Source organism: Mus caroli, unplaced genomic scaffold (assembly GCF_978045245.1).
Source record: "Mus caroli unplaced genomic scaffold, Mus_caroli_1 scaffold_8, whole genome shotgun sequence".
Taxonomy (NCBI): domain Eukaryota; kingdom Metazoa; phylum Chordata; class Mammalia; order Rodentia; family Muridae; genus Mus; species Mus caroli.
Genome location: NW_028227263.1, coordinates 29,757,042 through 29,784,350, shown reverse-complemented (window position 1 = coordinate 29,784,350; position 27,309 = coordinate 29,757,042). Strand labels below are relative to the sequence as shown.

Genomic DNA, 27,309 nt, shown 5'->3' with positions numbered 1-27,309 from the left:
ATCAAACCCAGGGGCTTGTACATGATAGGCAAATACTCTACCAATTAAGTCACACACACCCCTGTCCTCTTCCTGCTTAGTCTCTTTCTCATACACTCTTTGGGCTCATCCTAGCCACAGAAAATCACTTCCTCTAATTATCCAATGCCCCTCGTCCTAATGAGGTTTCTGGGCAGAGGCTGACCCCGAGGCTGGGCTTACCCAGCTGAGCTGGCAATCCAGGGTGAACCTAGGGTACAGGTCTCCTGGGCTTCGCACCGCCCTGACAGGCTTGGCAGTTATCAGAAAACAGAGATGGCAGTGTAATGGCCTTTTTGATGAGTGGTGTGTGTGTGTGTATATGTTGAGAGAGGGAAGGGGGGAGGGAGAAGGAGAGGGAGAGAGGAGATCCTAAGTTCCCCATGACTCACTGGTCACTGCCATCCCAGGGCCCCTTCCTTCTATGGAGTGTGAGTCCCTCCACATCCCACAGCCACTTACAGAGAAGGTCGCACTGCTGTTTTCGGCATTCAGCCCCCTCCGGAGTGTGACATAGGGAGCAATGGTGGACGACTGCTGGAGCCTGGACGTGGAGCCTGAGAGCCCTAAGCAAGGAAGACTCAGGTGTATGTGTGCTGTGGTTGGACACACCCCAAGCCCTCCCTAATCACCCTCTCACACACATCCCTCTCCGGAGGGACCAAAGAGCCCTGCAAACAACACACTTGTCCTGGTCTTTTCTCCTTGGGCCTAGGTGAGGCAGGACACACAGAGAGAAGAGGGTTGGCCTGGGTGGCCTCTGTCCCTACAGAGCTGTACACAACCCTAACTATGCTTCCATACAAGAAGTGCTGGGCTACCGCAGGCGGAAAAGCGTGATACAAGAACCTTCACCCCTCTGCTTCATGGAGAATCCAGCTAGGGATAAACGGGGAGCCTAGAGAAGAGACCATAGGCTGAAGAAAGAAGTCCCTGAGTCGCAGGCTGACACAGGTCTGATGTGGCCTTAGTGCTGGCGGTTTCCAGCACCCCAACCTGCAGGCTGCCATGATCTGGAGCCAGAGCTGGTACCCACTGAGACATGATCTGGAGCTGAGACTGGTACCCACTCTGTTTCTTTTTCTTAATTTTATTTATGGATATTTATTATGGATATTGGGTGTGTGTGTGTGTGCGCACACGTGTGTGTATGTGTGTGTGTGTGTGTGCATGTGTGTGCATGTGTGTATCATGCAAGAGTTGGGTGGACAGTTGTGAACCATCATGTGGGTGCTGGCAATTGAACCTGGGTCCTGCTGGAGAGCCTCTTAACCACTAAGCAATCGTTCCAGTACCTGCCTCCGTTTCTTGATCTTTAAAATGGGAATCATAACAGCCCCATCTCCCAACACAGTTGCGTATGAGGCTCATACAGAACAGGTCAACAGTGTCAGACTTTAGGGCAATCACTGTTGCTGCTCTTGGAGGCAGAAAAGGGAGAAAAACCAAACGACTCCTGAAGTCAGACCTGTCCTCTCTCTTAGCAATCACAGTTAGACTCAAGCTGCAGGCCAGGATCTGAGGTCTGAGTGGAGGCTGCGAGTGCTAAGGAAGAGTGAGATGCCTGAAAGATTCACAGTCTTGCCTTACCTCTGCCTGGCAGCGTCTGGTACCTGCTCTCAGAGCCCACGAGGCTCAAGGAGGGCTGAGGCACATCCCCACTGAGGCTGGCCAGCTCTGGCTCGCTCACGTAAGACCGGAGCTCCACCTGTGGACAGAGTCTTAGACGGTCAGGTCACTAGCGTCACACTGCCCCTTCCACTCAGTAGACACGCCCGGTCTTCACAGCTCACCTTCAAGTCCCCATTCACACACTGGCCCTGCTCCCGGTCCCTCTTCCTCTCATCCGACTGTCGTTTCAGTCCGCGCACAGATGTGTGCCGAATGATGGTGGCTTCTCTCGGCAGTGGTGGCACAGCTGGGGGCTGGTCCTCTGGGCTGTAGAGTTCAGGAAGTGGTGGCCTGGGAGGTGCCTCGTCTTCCTGTGCAGAGAGATCCAGTGTCCAGAGGGATGGAATTGAAGGGGTGCTCTTACGAGGCACTGCCACAGGGTCAGCCACTTCAGATGCACATCACCCCCCACCCCAGGAAGCTTCGAGGAGCTACCTCCATTGCAACTCTTCTCTTTGATTGACATACTTTCTAGTTTCAAAGTGCTACCTATCGGTGACAGTGACCCAGCTCCAGCACTTGGTGTCCTGGATCTACATTCTTGGCAGTGTCAAATGACACCGGCCTCCTCAGCCCGTTTGTTAGGGGAGATGAGATGCTGACCACTACTTCTGAGATAGTGACAGCACACACCCCAGGGACAGACATCTACCAGCCCTGTAGTGTTCAGCCTGAGCAGACTCTAGGCAGCTCCACACATAGAGCTGAGTCCTTCTGTGTGGGGAGCTGCTCATCAGTTGGCATCCTGTTCTTTCTCTTGGAAATGAACCTTCTTACAAAGTCTCTCTAGTGGGCTGACAGGCAGGCAGGAGAGGCACTGGCTCACTTCCAGGGAGGAAGGGGACAAGGCCAGTCTCCTTGGTACTCAGTGTGCTTGCTGGCTTCTTGGGGGCTGTGGCTCTTCCATGCCAGGAGACCAAGCCTGAAAATTCACTCACTGATGACAGCTGTACCCTCATCATTAACTCTTCCCTCCTTCCCCTAGTCTCACCTTCTGTTTCAGGATTTCACAGAATTTAGGAAAGAGTCCAAGCTGGTTCTGCAAACAAACCCCAGCATTTTTTGGGGGGGGGTGGGGGGGAGAAGTTTCACATTTTAGTGTGTTTGCACGTGTATATCTGTGGCAAAAGGCATCTGCCTAAGACAGGCACAGGCTCCCTAGAATCAACAGTTTCCAGCCCTGACAAGCCATCAGAATCACCAGCGTCCAGAAAGCTCTCCACAAAGAGAAACCCAAAATACCCATTGCCTTTGACTGAAGAAAATGGCGAGATAGGGTGGCTGAGGGACATTTTCTTAGACACTTTCCCTGTGGCTCTTGTTCCTGTGGTCTTTGAAATTACCCATGACTGGTTTTTAGTTTTATTTATTTATTTAGGTTTTTTTTTTTAGACAGATTTTCTCTATTAAGTCCTGGCTAGCCTGGAACTCAAGAGATTTACCTGCCTCTGCCAGGATTAAAGGCGTGTACCACCACCACCCTGAGACTTTTTCCAGTTTTTAAAGTGGTAGTAAATTAAAGAAACAAGTCAAGCCACAGTGCGGGGTCCCTGCACTCAATGGGACTGGTGAAGTCACGGTGTAGAAGACAGATTAGCTGTGTTCTGTCCATGCATAATTCAAGTGCTTAGGGGTGCAAACATGGAGAGTCAAGGGAAGAAACGGGCAAGGGAACTTACAGATGCCAAGACCACTGGGAACAAGGGAGGAGATGTGGGGTTGGGGGGCCTTCTTGTGATGGCCATGCTCTGCTTTTCGGTCTGAAGGTTGGCCTATGAAGGATGGTGGCCTGATTGTGATTCACTGACACATTTAAATGTCATTTTTCAGAATAGATATTTTAATAAAACCCTTGCATTACATATAGGTGCATGTATCCGCACGTGGGTATGTGAATATGAGGACAAACATCCTGCAAGCCAGAGGCCTCGGATCTCCTGGAGCTGGAGTTATAGGTGATTGCAAGCCACCTGCTGTTGGTGCTGGGAACCAAACCTCCATCCTCTTAAAACGCAGCAAGGGTTCTACATCACTGAGCTATCTCTCAAGCCCCAGATATTTCATTTAAAAAATAAAAATAAAAATGAATGGGGCGGGCTGGTGAGATGGCTCAGTGGGTAGGAGCACCCGACTGCTCTTCCGAAGGTCCAGAGTTCAGGTCCCAGCAACCACGTGGTGGCTCACGGCCATCCGCAAGGAGATCTGGCGCCCTCTTCTGGAGTGTCTGGGGACAGCTACAGTGTACTTACATATAATGGATAGATAAATCTTAAAAAAAAAAGATTAAAAAAAAAATGAATGGGGCTAGAGAGATGGCTCAGCGGTTAAGAGCACTGACTACTCTTCTAGAGGTCATGAGTTCAATTCCCAGCAACCACATGGTAGCTCACAACCATTGGTAATGGGATCTGATGCCCTCTTCTGGTGCTTCTGAAGACAGCTACACTGTACTCATACAAATAAAATAAATACACAAAACAAAACAAAACAAAACAAAAAAATTGAAGGTAGGTGGTGGTAGTGGCACACACCTTTAATCCCAGCACTCAGAAGGCAGAGGCAGGCAAATCTCTGTAAGTTGAAGGCCAGCCTGGTCCACAAAATAAATACCAGTGTAGCCAAGGCTACACAGAGAAATCCTGTCTTGAAAAACAAAAACAAATTTGATATTTATTTTTATTTTGGGTATTTGGGTATTTTGCCTGCATGTATGTCTGTGAACAGAAGAAGGCATCAGATCCCCTGGAATTGGAGTTATAGTCAGTGCTGGCCGCCATCTGGGTGCTGGGGACTGAACCTAGGCCCTCTGCCAGAGCAGTCAGTGTTCTACACTGCAAAGCCATCTCTCTAGCCCCGGGAGAGTTGTTTCTGTTACACACATGTGAATGTCTAAAACAAGCAGACAACCATACAAAAGAATAAACCTGAGGATGTCAACACTAGCTGCTTCTCCAGAGCCCCCAGATTCCATCATCTGCTCCAGAGAAAACTGAGATAGCTCAGAAAAATGAGAGACTGGCCAAGGACCCAGTGAAAAACTGAGGACTGGCATCTCAATGCCCTGGCTCCCAGGCTGACACGTTTCCCTCTGTGCCAGCCCTGGTTGCTAGGCACCTTGCTGCACATCAGCAGCCTCCTCTCCATCAAGGCTGCTGCTCTGGTCTGCACCTCCAATCGAGCTTTGGGCAGGAGATCTCAAAATGGAACAAAACCAGTGATTCAGCCAGTGCAGCTTTTATGAGTTATTGTCCGTGGTGAGGCAGACTCTGCAACAATGCAGGTGTTAGGGGTCACTCATGTAGCTCTAAGTCACACTTCACCCTGCTGTAAGGAATCCCAATAAACTCACCGGTGATCAAGCTGTACTGGGGTGGAGTCATTTCTTTGGTCTGTTATCAGTGCCTTATGGGAGGTGAACCTGACTTGTGTTCATATCTCTTCAGGAAGTCACCCAGCATGCCCTCAGCTCCTAGCTGCCACAGCTTACCGCCTGAGGCTTTGCCTTGGTTGGCGACTGCAGAGGAGACATCACTTTCCTCAGCTGGGGCGGGTGAGGTCGGTATGGCACATAGGTCTGCAGCTGTGGAAAGAGTCGGACCTCCAGAGGCGTCCGCACGGGGCTGGTGGGAGGGCTGGGCTGCAGGGCCGGCTTGCTCTCAGTTGGAGAGAGTGAAGGCACAGATGGGTGAGGGAACAAAGGCACCGTTTTTCTTTCTGAGGGTACGGGCAGAAACGACACAAGGGTGGAACCGAGACTGTCTCAGTGCACGGGCCATTCTGCCTGCCCCTCTGTGTTCTATGCCAGGAAGATGGCTAGATGTCTTACCTGGATTTTTGACAGATCCCACCAGAACTCTGTAGTTCTCTTTATTCACACTCAGGCCTGCCATGACATCTTCGATCCTCCACAGATCCTTCTGTATCTGAGACTTCTCCTGGGGAACACAGGGGACCCCGTTCAGGATCTTCTTGGCTCCTCGCTAAAAGTTTCTTCTGAGGATTTGCTATACGTCTTTAGTTAGAGCCCTTTACCATAGGGGTGGCACAACCTTTGGGACCTGCCAGGGCCCAATCTAAGTCTGCTTGAGAAACAGACCAGTGAGGAATGCTGGGGTGAGCAGTGTTCACCAGCTCACTGGCCTACTTTACCTAACTTAAAAATAGATGGTCTCGAACAGCATAGGATGAACTTAAATGATGCATGCAATATCTAGTCCGTCTCACAGAGACAGGAAAGAACAGGGGGAGCCTGGACCAGAGGAGGGGAGGGGAAGAGAACGGGTTTTCAGTTTCACAAGACGGAAAATTCTGGACTATGGCTGCACAACATGTGGATGGACTTTCACTGCCCAGCTGTACTCTTAAACACAGTTGGGATGTCTGGTGTGGTGGCACACACCCTTACTGCCAGCACTCAGGAGGCAGAGGAAGAGGCAGCTCTGGTCTAAATAGTTGGAGGCCAGCCAGGGCTACATAATGCAACTCTAGCTTAAGAAAAAAAAAAAAAAAAAAAAAAAGATCTACGATTAGCATTTCAAGTTCAGAGTCAGCCTTGGTTATGCAGTGAGACCTTTCTCAAAAAGCCATGGGCTACAGATATACCTCAGCAACAACTAGAAACAACTTTTGGGAATATTTTACCAACAGCAGTTACTCAATATGTTCAAGCCATTATAGTAAGTATTATGGGATGTTGTTTCTAATGAAGGGAGTTATGGGGGGATGGGAGGGGTAACAGTGGGAGAGAGGCATCTTCTAGGGATTCTCTGAGGTCATCCCTGAACCAGAGGTAAGAGTCTCCACATTGTCCTCAGCATCTCCCATAACCACCTATAAGCGAGTAGGGGACAGTAGGTCCATGGGAAAAGAAAAAAACAAAATTCCCCAGAGAAGTTCCTTGGTTTTAGGGTTAGGGGAACATCCAGAGTTCACATATTCATGAAGAAACCTGAAGGAGGAACCTAGCTCAGAATTCCACCATCAGTTAGCAAGCCCAGCTCTCAAAAAGACATAGCATGGGGCCCTGAGCAAAAGAAGCCTCCAGGAACATTTGCTGAACTCAAATACGCTGAATCTATGTATGTCAGAGCCCCAAGAAGAAACAGATCTGAAGTAGAGTTGGAAAACAGGCCATGTTCTATTTTAAAAATTTTGAGGGTGGAGTAGAAGCCTGAGGCTTACTACAATAGGAGAGAGCACAGGCCAGCTAGAATGTCCTGACTTTTTTTTTTTTTTTTCTCTGCAGTCCTGGCTGGCCTGGGGCTCGCTCTGTAGACCAGGCTGGCCTTGAACTCAGAGATCTGATCTCCGCTGCTTCCCAGCTCTTGGGATTAAAAGTGTTCACCGCTAGGCTTTCGGAATAATCTGACTTTAAGTTAAAGCCACTTCTTCCAATTTGGCCAGGGGCCACCGAGGTGGGGATTAGCCAGCCTGGCTCCAGAAACAAACAAATAAGCATAAATGAGAGAAGAGGAGACTCCAGGGACTTTTTCCTCAGGCCATCGAGTGACTACCAGAAACAAGACAGAGGCTGGACTTCCTGCTGTTGTCTAGGGAATCCAGGAGAAACTCATCCTGGACCTCCAAAGTGCGCCCCAGGTGGGCACTGAACTGGGCTCCTCTTGGCTCTGCTCTGTTTTCAAGTTTTATTTATTTATTTATTATTTATATGAGTACAGTGTAGCTATCTTCAGACACACCAGAAGAGGGCATCAGATTCCATTACAGATGGTTGTGAGCCACCATGTGGTTGCTGGGAATTGAACTCAGGACCTCTGGAAAAGCAGTCAGTGCTCTTAACCACTGAGCCATCTCACCAGCCCCCAGCTCTGCTCTCTTAAAGGATCAGCTCTTTTCCCAAACACTGAGAGTTAGGCATTGAGAGCAAAGAGTTCCCTGCTAAGGTAGAGTTTGAGACAGCTGTTTGGTAGAGCTCACAGCCCTAACAGGCTAGTAATGGAGACGAGGGAGGTGATAACCCTCTTTCTTGGTCACCTGGAAAAAAAAGGCTCTCCTGTGTTGCTCCTGCAGGGTCTGCTTTAGCTGTTCCACATCCTTCTCCAACTTCAGGTACTCATTCCATGCATTTTCCATCTCCTATTGGCAAGAAAACACTTCTGGTCCCTCGATGCGCCCTCACCTTGTTCCCTCCCAGGCTCAAGGATACCCACCCCTAACCTACTACCCACTAGGCAAAGAAGGAAGGGGAAGGCTTAGGTGGAAAGGAGATGGGAACAGGTGTTCCTGGCCACCTGCACTGTCCACTCCTCCCCCCCAAGATGGTTTCCCTCCCTACCCTGGTGGGAAGGTCAACACCACACTAGACTGACAGCCACAACAGTAGAAATTCTGACATCTAAGAATGCACTATACAGACTAGAATACAGCCTGAAGACTTCTCCAAGAAACTGGGGCTCCCTCAACTATCCTGAAGGAAAGCAACCTAAGGTGCACTAGGGTGCAGATAGAGTCAGACATGATGCCCTGGGTAAGTAACCACCAGGAGGCAGCAACATTCTCACCCCTGGCCTCATCTCAGCAGCAGCCCCAGGGGAAGTGCCTGTTACCTCTTTACCCTCTACATACCGTGGACTCTCTGCAGAGCTCGGCACGGATGTGGACGAGGTCCTCCTGCAGGAGCCTCTGCTGGCAAGTGATCTTCTCCAGGTGCTGTGGCTGGTCTCGGTACTGTTCTGTCTGCCTGTGCAGCACCTCCAGCACGGATTCTAGCTGATCCTGTGCCAGAAAGGGCCAAGAGCAAGAGGATGGGCGAGCTATCCGCTAAGAAACCAAACAACTGAGGCCAAAGTGGTGAGCTGAGCTGGAACAGATACAGGGCTTTGGACAGCAGCTCATTGGCCCATGAGGCCGTCTCAATAAAGCTCTGCCATAGCTTTCTTATCTACAAGATAGGTACAGAACCTTCTGACTCCTTATAGGTTATCAGGAAACAAATGGACAAATTGACAGAGAACCTTCCCAAGATCTTGTGAAGAAGAAAAAAAGAGCATGCCACAGATCTTCAACACAATGAATATATCTTATTAAAATATAAAGAGAGAAAAGTCAACCTGAGGCCATAACTGTGGCCCCAGTTCTCTCCCGTCTTCCCATCTAGACTTGCTCCCTTTCCAGCCCAGATCCCTGGGGTAAGCAACCTGAGGAAGCAAAAGGCTTTGCCCAGTGTGATGAGGGCCACTTTCTCTAAGGCAGACCTCTGGGTTTCTTGTGTGTGAGGCCATCAGCGCTACCAATAAAGAACCTCTCCCAGGCTTAGACATGGGCCAGCACAGAAAAGGGAGTACATGAACCCAGCAGCCCGTTCTTCCTAAAAGGAGGGGAGTGTTGAGGCTTGGTCTGTTTTATGTAACCTGAGGATATAAGCCAGGGCTTCACACGTTAGGCAAACAGTCTATAGCCTGCTACAACTCTAGCCCCTCCTGTTGATTAATGCTAACACAGGCGTGTAAATACTATGTCAGCAAAGCCAAGATGGGTGCAGTCCCCCCACTCCATCTCACTACTATGCAGAAATGATGCATACTTTATTCTCCTTGAGAGCTCGGATCTTGTCTTCCAAATCCTGGAGTATCCTGTCTTGCTCACAGAAGATGCTCAGCTTGACCTGTGAGCAAGAATGAGTTGGAGAGGGCTGGGGGGAGGGGGTGAGAACATGGCGAATGGCATTGGGAATAAGAGCAGAAAACCTCCAGACAGTGAATATGGAAACCCTTCTGGAAGCTGCCCAGGTCCAGGTCAGGAGGTGGCCAAGGAGCCAGCCTGTCACTGGTAACTCACATCAATGTCACTCTCGGCGATCTTCATGGGCTTCAGACTTCGATCTTTAAGAAGGTCTCGGCCTGTCATCTGGGAGGTGAACAATTTAATGATTAACAAGGTGTGTGGAGCCAAGTAGCAGGAAGGAAGGTTAGTCCTATGGTGGATGGATGTGGAAGTCTCAGCAGAGGCGGGAGGCTCATGGCACAAAATGGGCAAGAACTTGAGCACTATCTGCACTGTTTTAATGCCTGCTTCATTTTATGGAAAAACTGTTGGTGGTGCTAATAGAAGTATTAAGGTTGTCAAATCATAGAAAATGCAGGTGCTCAAGTTACAGGGTCATCAGTTTGCCCCAAACAAGCATGACACGTTCCTAGGAGTCTTTGGAGGTTTGCCATTGGTAAGAGAGGCGTACTGCTACACCTAGGGACAAACACAGGTTGTCCAGGTCTCTGAGAAGCCACTTCCCCATAGACAAGGGCCAGCCTTCCTTATCCTACACTACTAAAAGATCCAGCCAGAGTGGGAAGGTACCCAGGGCAGATCCAGCCAGTGGTTTAAGATTCACACCCAGACAACAAGGCTTGGCTGTACTCACGTGAGTTACAACCTATCTTACCACCTCAACAAAGCAACGAACAAGTCTCTCACACTTCCAGGCCAGTAGAACATCCCATTTTACAGCCCCCGTCAACTGTAAGCAGGCAGCTTGCTGCCGTCCTGTTCTCACTGACTCCCGACTCTATCCCATGCGCCCCTTTCCCCGGGCACCTTCCTTTCATAGGCTATGAAGGTGTGGGCTTCTGTGGGCACAACAAGGTCAGCTTAAAGCACCTCGAGCCAGACAGCCTTTCTCTGTTCTGTTTTGTAGCCCTGCCCAGTAGACATGGAGAACAGGGTAACCATGGCAGAGGCAGGTAGTGTGTGCTAGGCAGAGGACCCTAGGATGGATAGACAGTTGCTGGAGTGATAGCCTTTGTTTTCTCCTCGCTCCACCAGGAAGGTCCAAGAAGTTTGCCAGTGTGAGCCAGGAGTCAAAACGGGCTGTCCATCATTCTCTTCAGACTAACCAGTCATGTGCCCAACTGCCATACACCCTCCTCCCTCAGCAAGTCCACGCCACTATCAAATGACTTCTTTAAAAGAATATGTATATTCCATGTACGATGTTTTGCCTGCATGTCTGTCTACGGTATCATGTCATATGCATGGGTCCATACAGCCAGAAGGCGATGCTGGATCTCCTGTAATTGGGGTTACAGACATGCGAGTTGCTATGTGGGTGCTGGGAATGGAACCTGAGTCTTCTGGAAGAGAAGCCAGTGCTCTTAACCACTGAGTCAGCTCACTACAGAAGGAAGAAGTCAAATGACTTCTCGCGTTGAGCTGAGGACTGCTTCCATTTGGTCACACAGCAGACGACAGGGACTCTGGCCTTGTTTTTTTTTTTTTTTTTTGTGGTAGAGAGTGAATATCAGGCCTGGCATATGAGGAAGAGTCCAGCAAACATCATCGAGTTCCGTGGGGTCTATGCAGAGCATGTTACAAACATGCATATACATAATTAGAATATAGAGGCCTGAGGGGAGGGCTATGAGTTGGTCTCTTCTTCAAAGAAGCTGGCCTTGGCTCGTTAACGAGCTAGAAATCACTTTCAAATTGAGGTGCACTCTGGGGATTTCCCCCAGCAAACTCTTACCCCCCTTTCCCCTGAAGCTTTTTATTGAGGATGTCTCTGATGCTTAAATAAGATCTAACTGAGCAACGCCTCATTTATCCAGCACCATCAGGAAAGAAATGAAGTATCTATACACAAAGGCATTCTGAGAAGGAGAAATCCGAATTAGGCCTTCTGGTGGTGTCCCTTCTGAAAGTGCTGTCCTCCGTGACTCTGGAGCCAACCTTCTGTTTCTCTCTCCCTCCAGGGATACCCACATTCCCTTTTTTCTAAGAAAGAGGCATCTCTTGTTCTCTCTGATGTGCTGTTTATAGGATGTTGGGAGCTAGGAATTCAAAGTTCTTGCCTTTCTTTCTTCCTTTTGAGTGGGTCTGGTGTCCTTCAGCATGTCCCTCTCACACAGGGTGCCTGTCACTGCTGTGGGGCTTAGAGTATCAAATCACCATGATGTCTGCTCATTTCTCCTCTCCAGACCTATTAAGCACATTAGGGGGGCACTGTGGAGACTAGAATGCATTTTCTCTCTATCCTTGAAGCCCAAGCAGGACCTGGCATATGGAGGAGATCTGGAGGATGTTAGCTGAGTGAGTTTATGAACATGTCAAAATCAGACTGGCTGGTTTGGCTTCCGATGGAGTAAAGGTTACAAGTGACAGGGCACCGGCTCCTTGAAAAGCTTATACTCCTCAGAGGTCCTTCAGCTTAGCTCTGATCCAGAGAAAGGATGCTGTGATGAACAGTTACAGCCACGGGTAGTACATGGCAGTTAAGTTTCCCTTTTTAAATGGTGCTCAGTGGTAACAGTATTTCTATCCACCTAAAACATCAACAAATGTCCCCAGTATCTGTCCCCAGAAATATCAAAGGTCTCAGGTCCCCATTCATCTTAAAGAATCTCTACATGGGAAGAGACTCAGCCCCTCGGCCACCCTACCTCCCCTCTACCACATCAGAACATGACACCTGCCCCTCAGTCTGTAGCCTCCCTCAGAAAGCTTCAAGAGCTAGTTAGTTACATTGCAAAGGAGATGGTGTGGCCATCCAGTTCCAAACTGGGTCCTGCATGTCAGTATCCTGACCCTAGAAAAGGCAGAGGCAGTGGAATCTAAGGCTTCTCTAAACTCCCATAAACTCATGCTCGGCCATACCAATGTGAAGGCAGACAAGTGAAGATGGAGACACAATGCAAGCTGGTAGCAAGCTCCCCAACCCCTCTGCAACACAAAAGATGGAGCCACAGGACACCACAGATGAGCGGCTCAGCCACAATGCTGAAGAGAGCTTTGGGTTAAAGAAAATCAACCGAAATGACTTGCAGGAAGCGTGGGGCGGTCAGGAGAGCAACTGCTTAAGCAAGTGATGGTGCCGGCCCTGAGCCAGAAGCAATGGAATGGCCCCGCCTGGAGACACGGATCCGATCATCTTACGCTTCTCCCGGGCCGACAGCCCCGTGCTGACTTCTTCAGCACTTTGTAAAGCACGTTGATCAAAGGTTCATTATTTTTAATCTGTTCCAAACAGAAAGGCAAATACAACAAAACGTAACAGGTGAGACATCCGACAACACTGGAAGCAGCCACACAGTCTGGGGGGGCTGGAGAAGGGGAACCTCAGAGACGAGGTGTGCAGACAATTAAGACATGCCTCGAGCCTTGGTAGAGTGAGCTCCCAGCTAGGGATGCCTCTAAAGAAAGAACTGACCTAACCAGTTTTGCTTGCTTGGGGGCCCCTGTGTGGGCTGACCATGCCCAAGGGCTACTTCCTGGTTCCCTTCCTTCCCGGTTCTGTAGAGGAAGGTGAGGGGAAGCCTGACAGAAGAGATCTGCTTCTTCCCGCCTCCATCACCATGTTCTGTAACACCTGTAAGCTCGGTTTACGCATTCATCTCAGTTCTAACAATTATTTCCAATAGAATTTCCTCAGACTTCAGCTCCATACTTGGGTGCAGGTAAATGTCTCTGCTTACCCAGAGGATCCAGATGCTCACAATCAGTGCTGTATACAGTCTGTCAGGCCTTGAGATGGCTCAGTGTGCAGTGCTGTCACTGAGCCTGACGACCTGAGCTTAATCCCTGGGAGCCATAGGGTGGAAGAAGAGAACCAGCCCTGCAGACCTCCAAATGCAGGCCTTAACATATGCACGCACACCTCCGCACACACATGCACATTAAAGAAATGCGAAGAAAGAAAACACTGTCTCCCACACCAGGTGTGTAGATCCCAAGCCAACCAAGTTTTATTTTTATTACAGTGTTGGAAGTGGAACCCAGGGCCTCATGTGTACTAGACAAGTACTTTACCCCAAGTTACGCCCCCAGATTGGCATCAGAATTCCTACTGAAGCCCTCCAACTTTAGTGTATCGAATCACCTGGAAGGCTCGGGCTCCACCCTGGAGGTCCTTGTTGAGCAGGTCTGGACTAGGACTCAAGATGTGGCATTCCTAACAGATTCCCGGGTACTGCTGCCGTGACTGGTCAGGAACCATACTTGAGAGCCACCACTTCCAAGATGTAGCTCAGTTGGTTCTGTGCTTGTCTGGCATTCACAAAGCCCTGGGCTCCATCTCCTACCATATAAAATGGACATGGATGTACCTACAAAACCCTAGTACTCAGGAGAAAGAGGCAAAAAGATACAAGTCCAAGGTCATTGGGCATCCAAGGACAACCTGGGATAGATGAGCCCTTGTTTCAAAAACAAACAAACAAACAAACAAACAAAAAATACAAAAACAACCACTTTGAGGTAATCTTTTCTTTCTCAACCGTAATTGCGTTTTAAAAACATCTAAGGAATTGTTTGGTCAAGTCAGAATCTCTAAGCATTGTAGTGGTTTGAATTAAATTGGCACCCAATGACTATTAGGAGGTGTGGCCTTCTTGGAGGAAGTGGTCACTGGGGCAGACTTTGAGAACTCAGATGTTCAAGCTACATCCAGTGTGGCAACCACTTCCTGCTGCCTGCAGCTCAAGATGTAGAACTCTCAGCTCCTTCCCCAGCACCAGGCCTGCCTGCTTCTCACTGTGATGATAACGGACTAAACCTCTGAACTGTGATCCAGCACCAGTGAGATGGTTTCCTTTATGAGTTGCCATGGTCATGGTGTCTTTTCACAGCAATAGAAACCCTAACAAAGACATGCATTTTCCAACAAATTCCCTAGTGGTTTAGTTCATGGCTGGGCTTAGCCATCTCTGTTCCCGGATGGCTGACCTCAAGTTTTAGTGTGCACAAGAATCACACCTGAGCAGAGGATCCTGGACACAAGAGTGCTAACTCAGTAGAGATCAGAACGAAACGTATTTATGTATTCTTCGGTGTGTACATCCTATAGTGCGTGAGTTGGTCAGAGGACAACTGTGGACTTGTTCTTCCCTTCCACCACATGGGTCCTGGTTTCAGGCTATGAGGCTTGGTAGCAAGTACCTATACCTGCTTTACCTCCAACCTCTGCTTTTAAATTTATTTTATTTATTTATTTATTTATTTATTTATTTATTTATTTTTGAGTCAGGGTTTCTGTGTCCTTGGCTGACCTGGAACTATGTAGCCTAGTTGGCTTTGAACTTGTAGCAATCCTTTTGTCTCTGCCTTATTGAGTGCTGGTCAAAAGGCATGCATCACGCCAGGCTCTAAAGTTTGTTTGTTCTTTGTGACAGAGAGTCTCTACGGGAAGCTTTGCTGGTTGTTCTGGAACTCACTATGGAGACTAGGCTGGCCTCAAGCTCACAAAGATTCCCCCTCCTCTGCCTCTCAGTGCTAGGACCCAAGGAACAAGCCATCATGCCCAGCTTTTAAAAAAAATTTTTTTTAGAAGAAGAAAGTCATTATGTTCTGTGGGCTGGCCTCTAATTTACGGGCTCAAATGATCCTCCTGTCTGAGTTAAGAAGCTGGGACCCCAGGTGTGTATCGTCATACTTGACTCAGATCTATATTTTTAAAATCACGTTCCTAGATGCTCTAGAAATAGCTGATGCCCCAGATAGCAACCTAAAAAACTCTGCCCCAGAAGCTGACTTTGGAAACGGACAAGCCCTGATCTTAGGCTCAAACTGTCAGAGAGAACTCATGGTGCTACAGATGTGGAGCCAACAATGGTACTCCCTGGGGTTGAAGGCAACCTTCTGCATTCACAAAGGTATCACTTGAGCAGCCAAAGCTACCCTGCTCAGCTTCACCTGGATGCATTTCAGGGCTATATAAAAATAACTCAAAGTTGGGAGTACAGGCACACATCCACAGCCCAGGAGCATCACTTGAGCCCAGATATTTGAGAGCAGTCTGGGTAAAGTAACACTCTGAGATGTTATCTAAAAGGATAATTTTATTTTAAATGCTATGGACAACAGTGACCCGACCACAGCCCACTCTTTTAAGCCAGTTAATGGAGTTCAGGTTCTGGGAACCAGAATTTCCATGATGGAAACACAGCCCACAGATGACTAACTCAGGGCTGCAGTCAGTTCCAGCCATGGAACTTTGCAGATCTCCCTTAACGTCTCTGAGACATGGGTTCTTGGTTAACAGGATAAAGAGAGTAACTCCTATTACTCAGTTACTGTGAGAATTAAAATTAAAACACAAATCAACCAGACAGACACTGCCAGGCAGAATAGAAGCTTCACCACTGCTCAGTCCTTTCTACCCTGGCATCACCAAGAGAGCAAGCACTCTCCAAAACACACTAGCTAAGAGCTGCATCTTCTGTGAGGTGCCTGCATTTGATCTCCTGGCCCCACAGCAGGGATATTCACCTGAGGAAGAGGAACCTGTGGAAGGTGCTAGGGAGAAGTCACCACCAGTGAACTCAGGACACCCAGAGGGGTGATGGGCCCTGAATCCTTAGCTCTTAGAACAATAACATAGAAGAACCTAAGTTGACACATCAGAGTGAGGGAATCCATAGATCAGATGTGGGCAGGGGAAGTATTCTCTAGAGAAACTCATTTTAGGGATGGGGAGAAAGCAGTGTCATAGCACAGGCCCAGCAAGCACAGGCCCTAGGCTGTACCCCTAGCAAACCATTTGTGTATATGCACGTGCGCGCACACACGCTCACACACTCACCACACCTTGGTGGCGACACAGTCCTACTACCCTGAGGGGCTGGTGCAAGGTCAAAGCCAGCCTGGGCTACAAAGTGAATTCAATGCTAGCCTGAGAATTTATTAATAATCATAAAACAAAAAGTAAAAAGAGATTTGGTGACATAGTTGAATATGCCTCAGAGGTAGGGTGCCTGCATGAGGCTGGAGGTTCAATCCCATAGAGAGGATGGTCCTAGAGGGGCACAGCTTGTCTCTCATGCCCAGGGTGGTCCTCTGGGCTCATTCAAGTACATCCACTTTCCTGGGTGTGTGAACCTCTTCTCGTGTTGTCTCTACCTACAGTACCTGCATCCACACCCCCCTCATTTCAAGGACATCCTGCCGAGCATGTTATAGGATCCATAGGTTCCAATCTGTGTGGCCCTGTGAGAGGACATTCACCACCACAAAGAAAGCCCTTTCAGAAGACCATTTCTACCAACTGAACCGTCCGTCTGCCTATAGCTGCCATCTGCTTGGCTTAATCCTCTTCAGAGCCACAGAAAACACATGGGGGAAGAGGGGAACCTGAGTTCAAAGGTGACATCAGCATAGCACGGGAGGCAGAGTAGAGATGTGCCTAACCTCCTGGACTGCGACCCCGACACGGGAAACTGGAATGGCACATTTACACTTAGCAGACTTTGAACATCTGTAAACATAATCAGCTGTAGGCCCTTGACCCTGGGCTCTGCATCCTGTAGTGGATCACTCTTCTGGATCTGCGCATGGCAGCCAGGCCCCTGCCCTCTGATGGAAGCCATGCAAGCACACTGGCTTTTCTGATCATTACTTCATACACAACCTCTCTTCTCTCTCTTGGGTAGACAGAGTCAAGCCTCTTCCAGCTGCAGGAGAGGTTCACCCCTGGACTACTTCCCTGAGAAGAGCTTAGGAATTACAGTAGCAGATACACAACCAGGAAACTGTGGCTACAAGCCCAGCTGTTCTCATGATAATGTCAGCATCCAGAATACCTCCTCAGGTGACATAGCTCCTAGCTAAGGAAGCACCCCCAGGAAGCAACTTGCCTCTCCAGTCCATCAAACCCATTCCCTGCCATCCTAACCCAAGCTTGGCTCCCCAAAAAGTTTACTGCCTTAGGGACCATGGCAGCATAAATGGCATGTGCTGTAAGGTAGGTAGCGAGGTAGATATGAGCTTTAGGGTGAGAGGGTGCGGGACGCAAATGTATCTCTGTCTCCGGTGCGGCTTTAAGAAGGTAATTTACCCCCTTATGGGACTACGTTGCAAGCTAATGTGGTACAGTGAAACTCAGAACATGGACCATCGCTACTCGGCTTCTGTCTGAGTCGCACAAACAGAGAGTCTTGCTCCGAAGCCTCGTGCCTCTGTCTCTCCTCCTCCATTCTCTTCCTCCCTATAAGGCCTCTGACAGAGTCGGGAGTCACCAGGATTTATTCCACCTCACTCCATGGCTCTAATATCACCACTGCACGGCAGCGGCTCTCTTTGGCTTACTCGGTCCCTACCAACTTCATCACGGCTGCTCATCGCCATGATTCTTCAAAGCTCTGCTCACATGTTCCCCACTGCCATAGAAGCCTTTCTCTCACGGCCCATGGAATTCTCATGTCTCCAGCTCAGAACTGACCAAAACAGATGTCTGTATGGTCACTGTATACACTATCATTTGGGATATTTTCCTTCCCTAACCCATCCTATTTGGAAATTTCTTAAGACTAGGGCCTTCAGTTTTTCCTTTGCCTCTGCCCTTGTCTTTTGTAGAGCTGGGCATACAGCAAGTGCTTAACAGACGCATGAACTAGGAGATATCTAACCAAAGGTCTAAGTCACCATGGGAACCCCCCACAAGGGTTTACAGCTAAGCCCCACAAGGCTGGGAGACAATCCCGGCATCAGAAATGTCTTGAGCCAGGTATACAGTGCAGTAAAGATAAATGTGGCCCACAACCTCCTTCCCTCCCTGGGCTGACTAAGGTTACACTCCTCCAGTCTGTTCCAGAGCTCAGGCATGAGGAGGGCTGTCACCAGAGGAAACTTGTGGGTTGTGGCGACTCAGTAGCAGCTTTCTTTGGGCCCTTTCAGCTCGGTGGTAAAGGCTAAGCCAGGGCTTGAGCTTCAAGTACCCACAGGCACCTCACACACACCAACCAACTCCCTATAAGCCAAACACACCCCTGCCAGCAGCCGAGGCTCTGGCAAAGCCACTGGCTACTTCGCAGGAACCTCTGGCTCTAAACCAAGGGAAGCAACAGATCAAAACCATGACCCTCATATTGTCTAAGCCAGAGATCTTATAACAGGGCTCACAAGCGATTCCACAAGAGTCAGACCATAAGCAATGACTTTCTCCTGATTCAGACAAGAGTTTTCACTTAGGGTCTGGAACTTGAGTTGGTAAGTAATACTTGCAGAAAGATGAGTGTCCATGGTAGGTGGAATCCTGATGCCACTTATCTTTAAAGGCTTATTACCTGTATTTAAGAGTGGTGTGCGTGCCTGTGTGAATGTGTGTGCCTTTGGACTGCCTGGAGAGGTCTAAGGGACTCAAATGCTCTGGAACTGATTCGTAAGTGAACTACCTGAGGTGGGTGCTGGGAACTGAACCTGGGTCTTCTGCAAGAGCAGCGAGTGCCCCTAACCGTTAAGCAATCTCCAGTCCCTCGCACCCACCTTCAGATCCAGATACTCCAGGTCCTTCTTCAGCTGGAGGTAGGTGTCGTCAGCCTTCCAAGGAAGCAGAGAGGAAAAAGCAAAACAGAACCGTTACAAACACCATGGTTTCAATAACCGGGGTCTTCGAAAGCAGATCCTTCACATTACACTGGAGACATGGGACCACAGCAGATCAACACACCAGGCTACAGAGGAAGCACAGATGTCTTGTTGCAACTCAGAGCCCTCTCTCAGCATGGCGGAGTTTGTGGGTCACAGTGGGGAAAGCCAGCTTATCCCTGCACCCATTGCGGTATGATGGGAAGGACCCAACAAGAGGGCTAGGGCAGACGAGCAGATGAGGCAGATGCCAGGCTCCTAAGGCAGAAGAAGAAGATCTGCCCGGAACAGCACTCGCCACACTCGGATCCCATGGACACAGCTATTCCAATTGTTGGCATCAAATCTTTGCCTTGTGTTGTCACATGCATGAAGTAACAAGACCCCAAGTGATGTGGATGGATGACTGGAAAAGGCAGAGAGAAATGACTTGGGTGATCCAGGAAGACCCAGTATGACTTTAGACTCCAGAGGGATAACTAACCGCTGCTGGAAGTTTCCCTGGAAATTTTGCTCTTTTTGTTCAGTAAGAAGCCAGAGCAGCCACGTTAGGAGCTAGTGCAGGAGTTGTTGAGTAAGAATTGCTTGTGGTCTATCAAGCTCTTCAGTAATTATTGAGAAAAGGGCTCCCCACAAGTCACACTCCTGTTCAGCAAGCAGATCACAGAAGCTAACTGAGGCAGAGGAGTCGCAAGAGCTGAAGAATGGTCCAGATACCATGTTCTTAATGAACTGAGGTCTCCAGCTGTACAAGCCAAGGATGGGGAAGGGGCATAGCTCTGGTGCGAGACAGTCACCGACACACACATGAGATGTTCATATCGTGCCTTAGGCATGAAAGCCCTGTCTTTAAGGGATGCTAGAGCTGGCATAAGCTTATTTCTTTCCCTGGACTGCCTCCTTCCTCATCCCACTCCCCCAAGTCACTGTCCCTGCACACTTTGAACAGGACAAGAAAAGACAGCTGGAGAATGCTATAAGTCAAATTCAGGACTTATGACTTTTTTTCTTTTCCCTTTTGCTGTGTGTCTCTGTATGTGATATACATGCATATATGCATGTTTTTGCATGTGGGGGAACAAGTGTATAAGCACTCCATTACTCTTCCACCTTATTTATAAGGTGGGCTCTATCACCCAGAGCTCACAGATGCGCTTAACTAGTCTTACTAGCCAGCTTGCTCTAGAGTTGGAATCACAGGAGGATGGCCACATCCACCCAGCCTTTACAGGGTTACACTTGCATGGCAAACTCTTTAGCCACTGAGCCCACTCAGTCTCACAACTTACTTTGCTTGCTTGCTTGTTTTTTTTTTTTTAACATGTCCTTTCTTACACTCATCGTTCTAATTACAATTCCTGAGTCCTTCAGGTCTTGCTAAAAGGGGTCAGGGAAGGAATGTGACCATCCCAGCAATCCCATGTGTCCTCTTCCTGGCTTTGTGCTGCATGGAGGGACCAGGCTTACTTGGACGAACCACTGCTACCCAAGGACAACGTTTCAGGCAAGAGTCCACTTTCCTTAGCTGCTCCAGGAACACAAGACAGCCAATCCCAGGGAAATCCCAGGAAGCCTGGGTACCAAGCCCAAGGCCCTGATGCTATTTAAAACTCAGTAGGACTGGGATTCTGGCTCCAGCCTGCCAGCTCTTGGTGAGTTACTGCTCCTTTAGGATCCTCTTGTCCCATGATAGTTCCATCCCACCCCTATCAGGTCCCCACAGGGCTAGACAGGACAAGAGATGAGGTCTGTTCTGCAAACGGAGGTGCCCTACATTTCCCTCCAGGATGACCCACATGTGTCTTCAATAAGCAATAATGCTGACAGGGCACAACTCTTGGACAAGACAACCACGAAGCAGCCTGCTACTCTCCACAGCCCAAGAAGCAAGATTCAGGTCTGTCCCACCCCATGCAGCCCCTCCCCTGCACCAGAGGGGAGGCACTCCACCACGCCCACAGTCACTAGCTGTAGCACCCAGAAGCAAACAGGCAAGGGAAGAGGCAGAGAGCCAGCCAGCAGGACAGACCAGAGTACGGCACGGGGAAACATGGGAGGCAGGCCATCCCTGCCAGGGCCCAGGAGGGCACACCGGCGCTGACCTGGCAGGCGGGGAAGGTCAGGTAGTGGTGTAGTAACTGGCCCACGGCGAAATTTCGCACGCTGGCCAACTTGGACTGGTGCCGCTGCAACCGGGTGAGCAGCAGGGAGAGCTCCTCCAGCTGTGGGCGTGCAGACACATGGGGAGGGAGTCAGCCACCGCAGGGCACACCACTGCAATTCTACTCTTCACCAGTGCCAGGACCACTCTGACGTGACACCGCCAGGCAATGGTCACATTGGCCTCTGTTAGGGCAAATAGAGGCAGCGCCAGCATAGGGCACTGGAAGCCACCAGCTCCGCTTCACCCAGAAGGATGAGTGCTTTGAAGGGAGAGTTAACCAATCATAGTGAAAGCCAGGGAAGAAAGGAGAGGTGCTGAAGGAGAGAGCAGGTAGCTGGAATATACTTCTGACAAAATCCGAAGAGAGGGCCAGCCCAGCAGGGCCTGAGTGCTCACTGGGCCTGACTCCTCATCACCCAGAAGGGATTGGACGCTTGGCTCCGAGGGAGAGAGTGCTATGGGCCTAGGGTCCTGGATTCTACAGTATGTCAGTCACCTGGAGAGGAAAGTGAGGGGCAGCTTACCGATTTTCCATGTAAGCTGGGAGCGCTCACTGTATGGGTCATGTAGCCCATGGAGGGCATGGAACGCCGGTCCACGTGAGAGGAGTTCTGTGACAGGAAAGAAGCCAGACTGAGGCCAGGCAAGGAGACCTCAGCCACTCACTACCAGGACTGCCCACCATGCGTCCTTCCATCTCTCTGAGCCCTAGGCACCTGGTGTCCAAAATGGACACCTTTCTCACTGGGCACAGCACAGCAAACTGAAAGGCCCTGAGAGTTCGACCTCAGCTGGGTTGTTATACTGTTTCCTGACTTGTAGGCTGCCAGGCAGCCACCGAGTGACTCTGTCTCTCGATGCAAGATCCCAGTCACCTGGTAGAAGTTCCCAGGCCTCACCTTGGCAGCATGACCCTGTGCCTTCCTGGGAGAACCCCCCAGAGAGATGTCCACACTCCTCCTCTGCTCGGGTGGCTTCACTGTGACCCTTTCTGCTGGTGTATGTGGCCGCCGGGGCGGAAAGGGCCTTGGAGGCCCAGGAGGAGGGATATCAGAAGGAGTCGGAGGCACGGAGATGGAGCGGGGCACCTCCAGCAGGCTCCGGCTGCGACCCTGCTCGGTGAACTCTGGGGAGCCAGCTCCTATGGGTGCGGTGGGGCTGCCGTGACGGAACTGCTGCCTCTGCTGCCACTCATAGAGCTGCCACACAGTGCCGTCTCTGTGTGCCCGGCGCTCTTCACTGGACATCTTCAGGTGGCTGGCTCGGTCCTGTGCGTACTTGTAGTCACTGGGTAGATTCCGGGGAGGGGGTGACGAGCTCCCAGAAAGATGTCTAGTGCTCTTGGGAAGAGTCTGGTAGTTTTCCGGGAAGGACAGGGGCTGGCTGGGACCCTGGCGAGGGAGTGTCTGGTCTAAGGGCAAGCTGAGAAAGACAAAGAACATGTCAGGCCATCACACAAGGCAACACAGCTAAGGAAATCCACAAGGTCATCTTGTGGGGGAGACATCAGGACCCCAAACAGCGACTAACGCAGACACCTGGGGCTTCTCACTGAACCCAGAACCAGTTTTCTCTGAGAGCTGGGACCACCGCAGCGTTCCCGTGCCCATCACTCCTGGAGCAGTGTGGTTAAACTGCCTCTCCTCTCTTACCAGCTGTCAATGACAAGCAAGGTGTGTTAGTCTGGAAGATCTCAAGTTTTCTGGGGTGAGAGGCTCTTCTTCTGCCCGGGAACCTAGCACCAACCCTCAAAACTCACAAAGAAAATGGCTGGAGGCAGGTGGGGAGGGATGTCTTCTCTTTGCTACTCTTCTAACCCAGACATTGGTACCTTCCCTCCTACAGAGAACTCTGAGAGCCTCCTGATGTGTTTCTTGTACATGGTCACCTGATCTCATCACTCCAGTGTGCTCCAAACCTCCTCAGCGCCCTCGAAATCCTTGCCTGGTACTCAGGGCTCTCTAACATCTGATTACAACCTACCCTGAGGTCCCGCTGTTTTCTTACTGCTCCCTCCAGGACTGAGACCAGAAGCCTAGACTGCCAGGTATGGAGGAGCACCCTCACCGCCTCCCCCTCACACACCATGAGCATCCCGCATTGGTTGTCCACCACAGAGCTCCCTACCTCAGTAACTTCTCACTGTGCAAAAAGCAAAAAGTAGGTTTTGAATCTGAATTCTACATACACTGGTTACATGACTACAGGAGGCTTACTGACTGCTCTGAGCCTCAGTTTCCCTACCTGTATGTGAGGTAGTATTAGTGCTTCATCTAGGGTTCTGAGTAAGAGAAAATGCATCCTGAGAGCCTTAGCAGGATATGCACCTTCCTGACACGGCTTCCCTTCCCTCCATGGACAGGCGTGGTGGCACACACCACCTATAAAAGCAATAAGGAGGTAGAGGTTGGAAGGTAAGAAGTTCAGGATCGGGCTGGAGAGATGATGGGTCAGCGGTTAAGAGCACCAACAGCTCTTCCAGAGGTCCTGAGTTCAAATCCCAGCAACCACATGGTGGCTCACAACCATCTGTAATGGGATCTGATGCTCTCTACTGGTGTGTCTGAAGAGAGCAATGGTGTACTCATATACATAAAATAAATAAATAAATCTTTCTGAGCCATTCTAGGATACAGGAAATATTGTCAAAAAAGGAAAAAAAAAAAAAAAAAAGACTAGGGGTTGAAGAGATGGCTCAGCAGTCAGAGATTTGCTGCTTTTCCAGAGGGCCCAGGTTCAATTCCCAGCAGCCACAAAAGGCTCATAACAACCTGTAACTCCAGTTCCAGGAGATCTATCTCCCTCTTCTGAATTCCATGGGCATTAGGCATGCACAGCAATGCATAGACATACACTCAGGCAAAACATTCAGAACATAAATTCAAAGTTTTTTTTTTTTTTTTTTTTTTTTTTTTTACAGTTTATGGCCAGTGAGATGGCTTAGTACATAGAATGCTTGCCAAGCAGGCTTGATAATCTGAACTAAATCTCCAGAACCAACGGTGGCAGGAGAGAATGGACTCCCAAAAGTGTTCTTCTAAATGCTGTATGTGCGTTTCGGCATCCACGTGCCTGCTCAAGTGTGTGTGCTCCGAGCTCACACACACACACACACACACACACACACACACACACACACAAATTCTTTTTTGTTGTCGTTTGCTTTTTTCAGTCTAATCTGCAAGGTAGTGTGACCTTGTAAAGAGAATAGGCTCTGGGGTTACAGAAGCCTGGGTTCAAATCCTAATTCTGTCTCATCAACTTCACATGGCAAACTTATAACAAAAACATCACTGTGTGTCAGTCATTGCTCTGGGATGATGCTAACTCCGAGTATATGGTCAGTGGAGGCGGCGGCAGCAGCAGCAGCAATACCTGAGGCTTTATTCAAAGGGCAGGCTCCTGAATTAAGCCAGTCACCGCATGTTCTTACTTGTACATGGGATGCAGAGAAGCAAAGGGTAAAGCTGGCGATGGCAGAAATGAAGCAGGAGATGTTGGTCGGTTGTGCAAACTTTCACGTGAGCATGTATCAGAGCCCCACTGTACACAACATGGGGACCACAGCTAATAATAACATACTTCAGAATTGCTCCAAGAACAGACTGATTATTGTTGCCACATTACATAAGGATCTGTGGGTGAGGTGATGAATATTAATGTTTCAACGGCTTCACAATGTATGCATATACCAAAATCTCCCATCTGCTCCATCAATATATAACTATTACTTCTTCAAATGTATGGTTAGGTATGTGTGTGTATGCACATGTGTTGGAGTGGGCACACCCATGTATGTTTGTGTCTGGAGGCCGGAAGAGGACATCAAGGGTCCTGCTCTAACATTCTCTGCCCCCTTCCCTTGAGACACTGTCTCTCCCTAGCCTAGAACTTTTTGTCTGACAAAGGCAGCTGGCCAGTGAGCTCCCAGATCCATCTGTCTGCCCCCTAACACTGGGTTTGCCTGACATGGGTGGAACTGCACAAGAATCACTCGTGCCAAGTGTCATCTCTCTACTCCCAGAGCTGTTACTTTTGGTTAAAAGTAAAAGCTGGAGAGATGCCTTAGCACTGGCTGCTCTTACAAAGGACCTGGGTTCAATTCTCAGCACCGACATGGTGGCTCACAACCATCTGTAACTCCAGTTCCAGGGGCTCTGACTCTCTTTTCTGACCTCTGCAGAAAGCAGGAACACACACACACACACATGGTACACATAAAATAAAATAAATCTTTTTTTTAAATCTTAGAAATACAGGATATAACTCAGTTTTAAGAATCTTTATCTAATATCCACAAAGCCCTGGGTCTAACTCCCAGCCAGTGTGGCATAAACAGACCAGAAGCCAGTCTGGGATCAAGACCCTATATAAAATATAATTTCAAAATGTAGGTCTTTCAGCCCAGTAGATCTATGAATAATAACCTCTGGGCAGAGTACTCTCACCCTGTTAAACAGCCCCAGAGGGTGAAGGATGCTATTCCAATCCTAGTACATCACTCATATCTGTCTGACCTCAGGTCCATCTCTTCTGTTCTACCCTCACTTGCCTCTCTGCAAAACGTGGATAATAAGCACCTCTGACTAACCATTGTGAGGAACAGAAATAGGTGCCATCAAATATGGCAGCCTCCCTTTCACAGTTTCTTTTCCTTCAGTTGAGGTAATTTTAAGATCACTTCAACCCGAACCTGTCTAGCATGCAGGTGTGCCTGCTTGCCACTAGGTGGCAGAGATTTTCCATTCATTTCCCCAAAGCCCATGTCTAACGTGGTGGCAACTCCCAAATCCTCAGAGGTGGTGGCCGGAGCAGACAGCAGATGTGGGACTGCTCCTTCCATCTGTCTCTACAGCCTATGAAGAGTACCTGCCTACCACGTTTATATGGCCACAGTCCCCCATTCCCACTACTAAGAAGTATCCCAAATCCCGAGGCTATCCTCAGTCCCTGCTTCCCACCTATGCACTGTCTACCATTTGGGGAGACCTCAGACATTAGTAGGATGGTGGCCACTGGCTCCTGCAGCCAAACTATAATGATTAACTGGCTAGTGGAGGGAGGGACAGGATAGGTCCCAGGAGCAGGTGGGTGCTCCTGGGGCAGCCTCTGTCTTGACAACAGACATGTGTCCAACCTGGCCTTACATAGTCCTGTATCAGGAACCACCTGCTCTATGGTCCCAAAACCAGAAAATATCCTGAGAGAGTGGCTGCAAGGCAGTCACGCCAAACGTAAGGTCAACTTTTGTGACTGCTCCTGTTTGCTGAAGAAATCCCTCACCCTCGCTTCCACATCAATCATGTAAGCCTTTCATTTCCTATTGTGTTCCCTCTGATCTGCTTTTAATCCCTGGCCCCACCTACCTTTTTATTTTATAAGTACACTTTTACTTTAAACACTGGGTGCGGGTGGAGGTAGAAGGCGAGGACTCTAAGTACTGGTATGTAAGACTCTTGCTAACCCCATCCCAACAGCGTTCAATTATAGGAGATGCAATCTAGATATATCTCAAATATGGGGATAAGTGAGAAATAGTTCCCTATGTGGACTTCCTTCCAATGCCTTTGTGTGCTCTGTCCAGTGACAAGGAGGTCAGCACAGTCTTAAAACACACAAAGGTGAGATAGCTGGCTCCTTTCTCTGTGTTTTCAAATGGAAAATGGAGGAAGTTCCTTCACTAAGGAGCCAGACCCACTGGTCATTTACCATAGGAAATTACCATATACTTACATATATTTTCATGAGTGTGTGTGTATGTATGTGTATGTATGCATGTGTGTGTGTATGTGTGTGCACATGTGTGTGTGCGTGCATGCATGTGTGTTTGTGTAGAACACACTGGCCTGGAACTTACAGCCACCCTCTAGTGATTACAGACATGTGACATGAGACCCAGCTACATAAATCTTTAAGGACAAATATCTGGGAACACGGGGTACAGTCCCTTTAGGACGGTGCAACCCCAGGACCGATGCGCATCTTCTCTGCACTCTGCTTTCAGCCTCAGTCCACTGCCTTTCCTCCCCTTGCTGATCACCCTCCCTTCAGCTCCCTGACACACACCACCTTTGTGCCTCCCACAGGGCAGGCCATTGTGGTGAGGAATAAAGAGGTCTGTGAGTGGTGAGAGCCTTGGGGAGTCCCAT

General features: G+C 49.3%; 1 protein-coding gene across 7 annotated transcripts in view; it reads right to left on the bottom strand.

Annotated features, from left to right (window-relative positions):
* Plekha7 (pleckstrin homology domain containing A7) overlaps window positions 1-27,309 on the bottom strand; it is a 187,670-nt gene that overhangs the window by 11,914 nt on the left and 148,447 nt on the right. For 4 of the 7 annotated variants that reach the window (XM_021166776.2, XM_029479069.2, XM_085841375.1 and 1 more), the window contains 12 exons: window positions 22,060-22,582; window positions 21,685-21,771; window positions 18,895-18,948; window positions 9,487-9,555; window positions 9,233-9,313; window positions 8,275-8,424; window positions 7,684-7,785; window positions 5,516-5,624; window positions 5,177-5,403; window positions 1,812-2,000; window positions 1,609-1,726; window positions 481-584 (listed from right to left, as the gene is read on the bottom strand). In XM_021166776.2, coding sequence (XP_021022435.1) covers window positions 481-584; window positions 1,609-1,726; window positions 1,812-2,000; window positions 5,177-5,403; window positions 5,516-5,624; window positions 7,684-7,785; window positions 8,275-8,424; window positions 9,233-9,313; window positions 9,487-9,555; window positions 18,895-18,948; window positions 21,685-21,771; window positions 22,060-22,582 — 1,813 coding nt within the window. Of the gene's footprint in view, window positions 1-480; window positions 585-1,608; window positions 1,727-1,811; window positions 2,001-5,176; window positions 5,404-5,515; window positions 5,625-7,683; window positions 7,786-8,274; window positions 8,425-9,232; window positions 9,314-9,486; window positions 9,556-12,573; window positions 12,655-18,894; window positions 18,949-21,098; window positions 21,219-21,684; window positions 21,772-22,059; window positions 22,583-27,309 lie in introns of all 7 variants that reach the window. The other 3 variants (XM_085841373.1, XM_085841372.1, XM_085841374.1) reach the window with 2 other exon arrangements.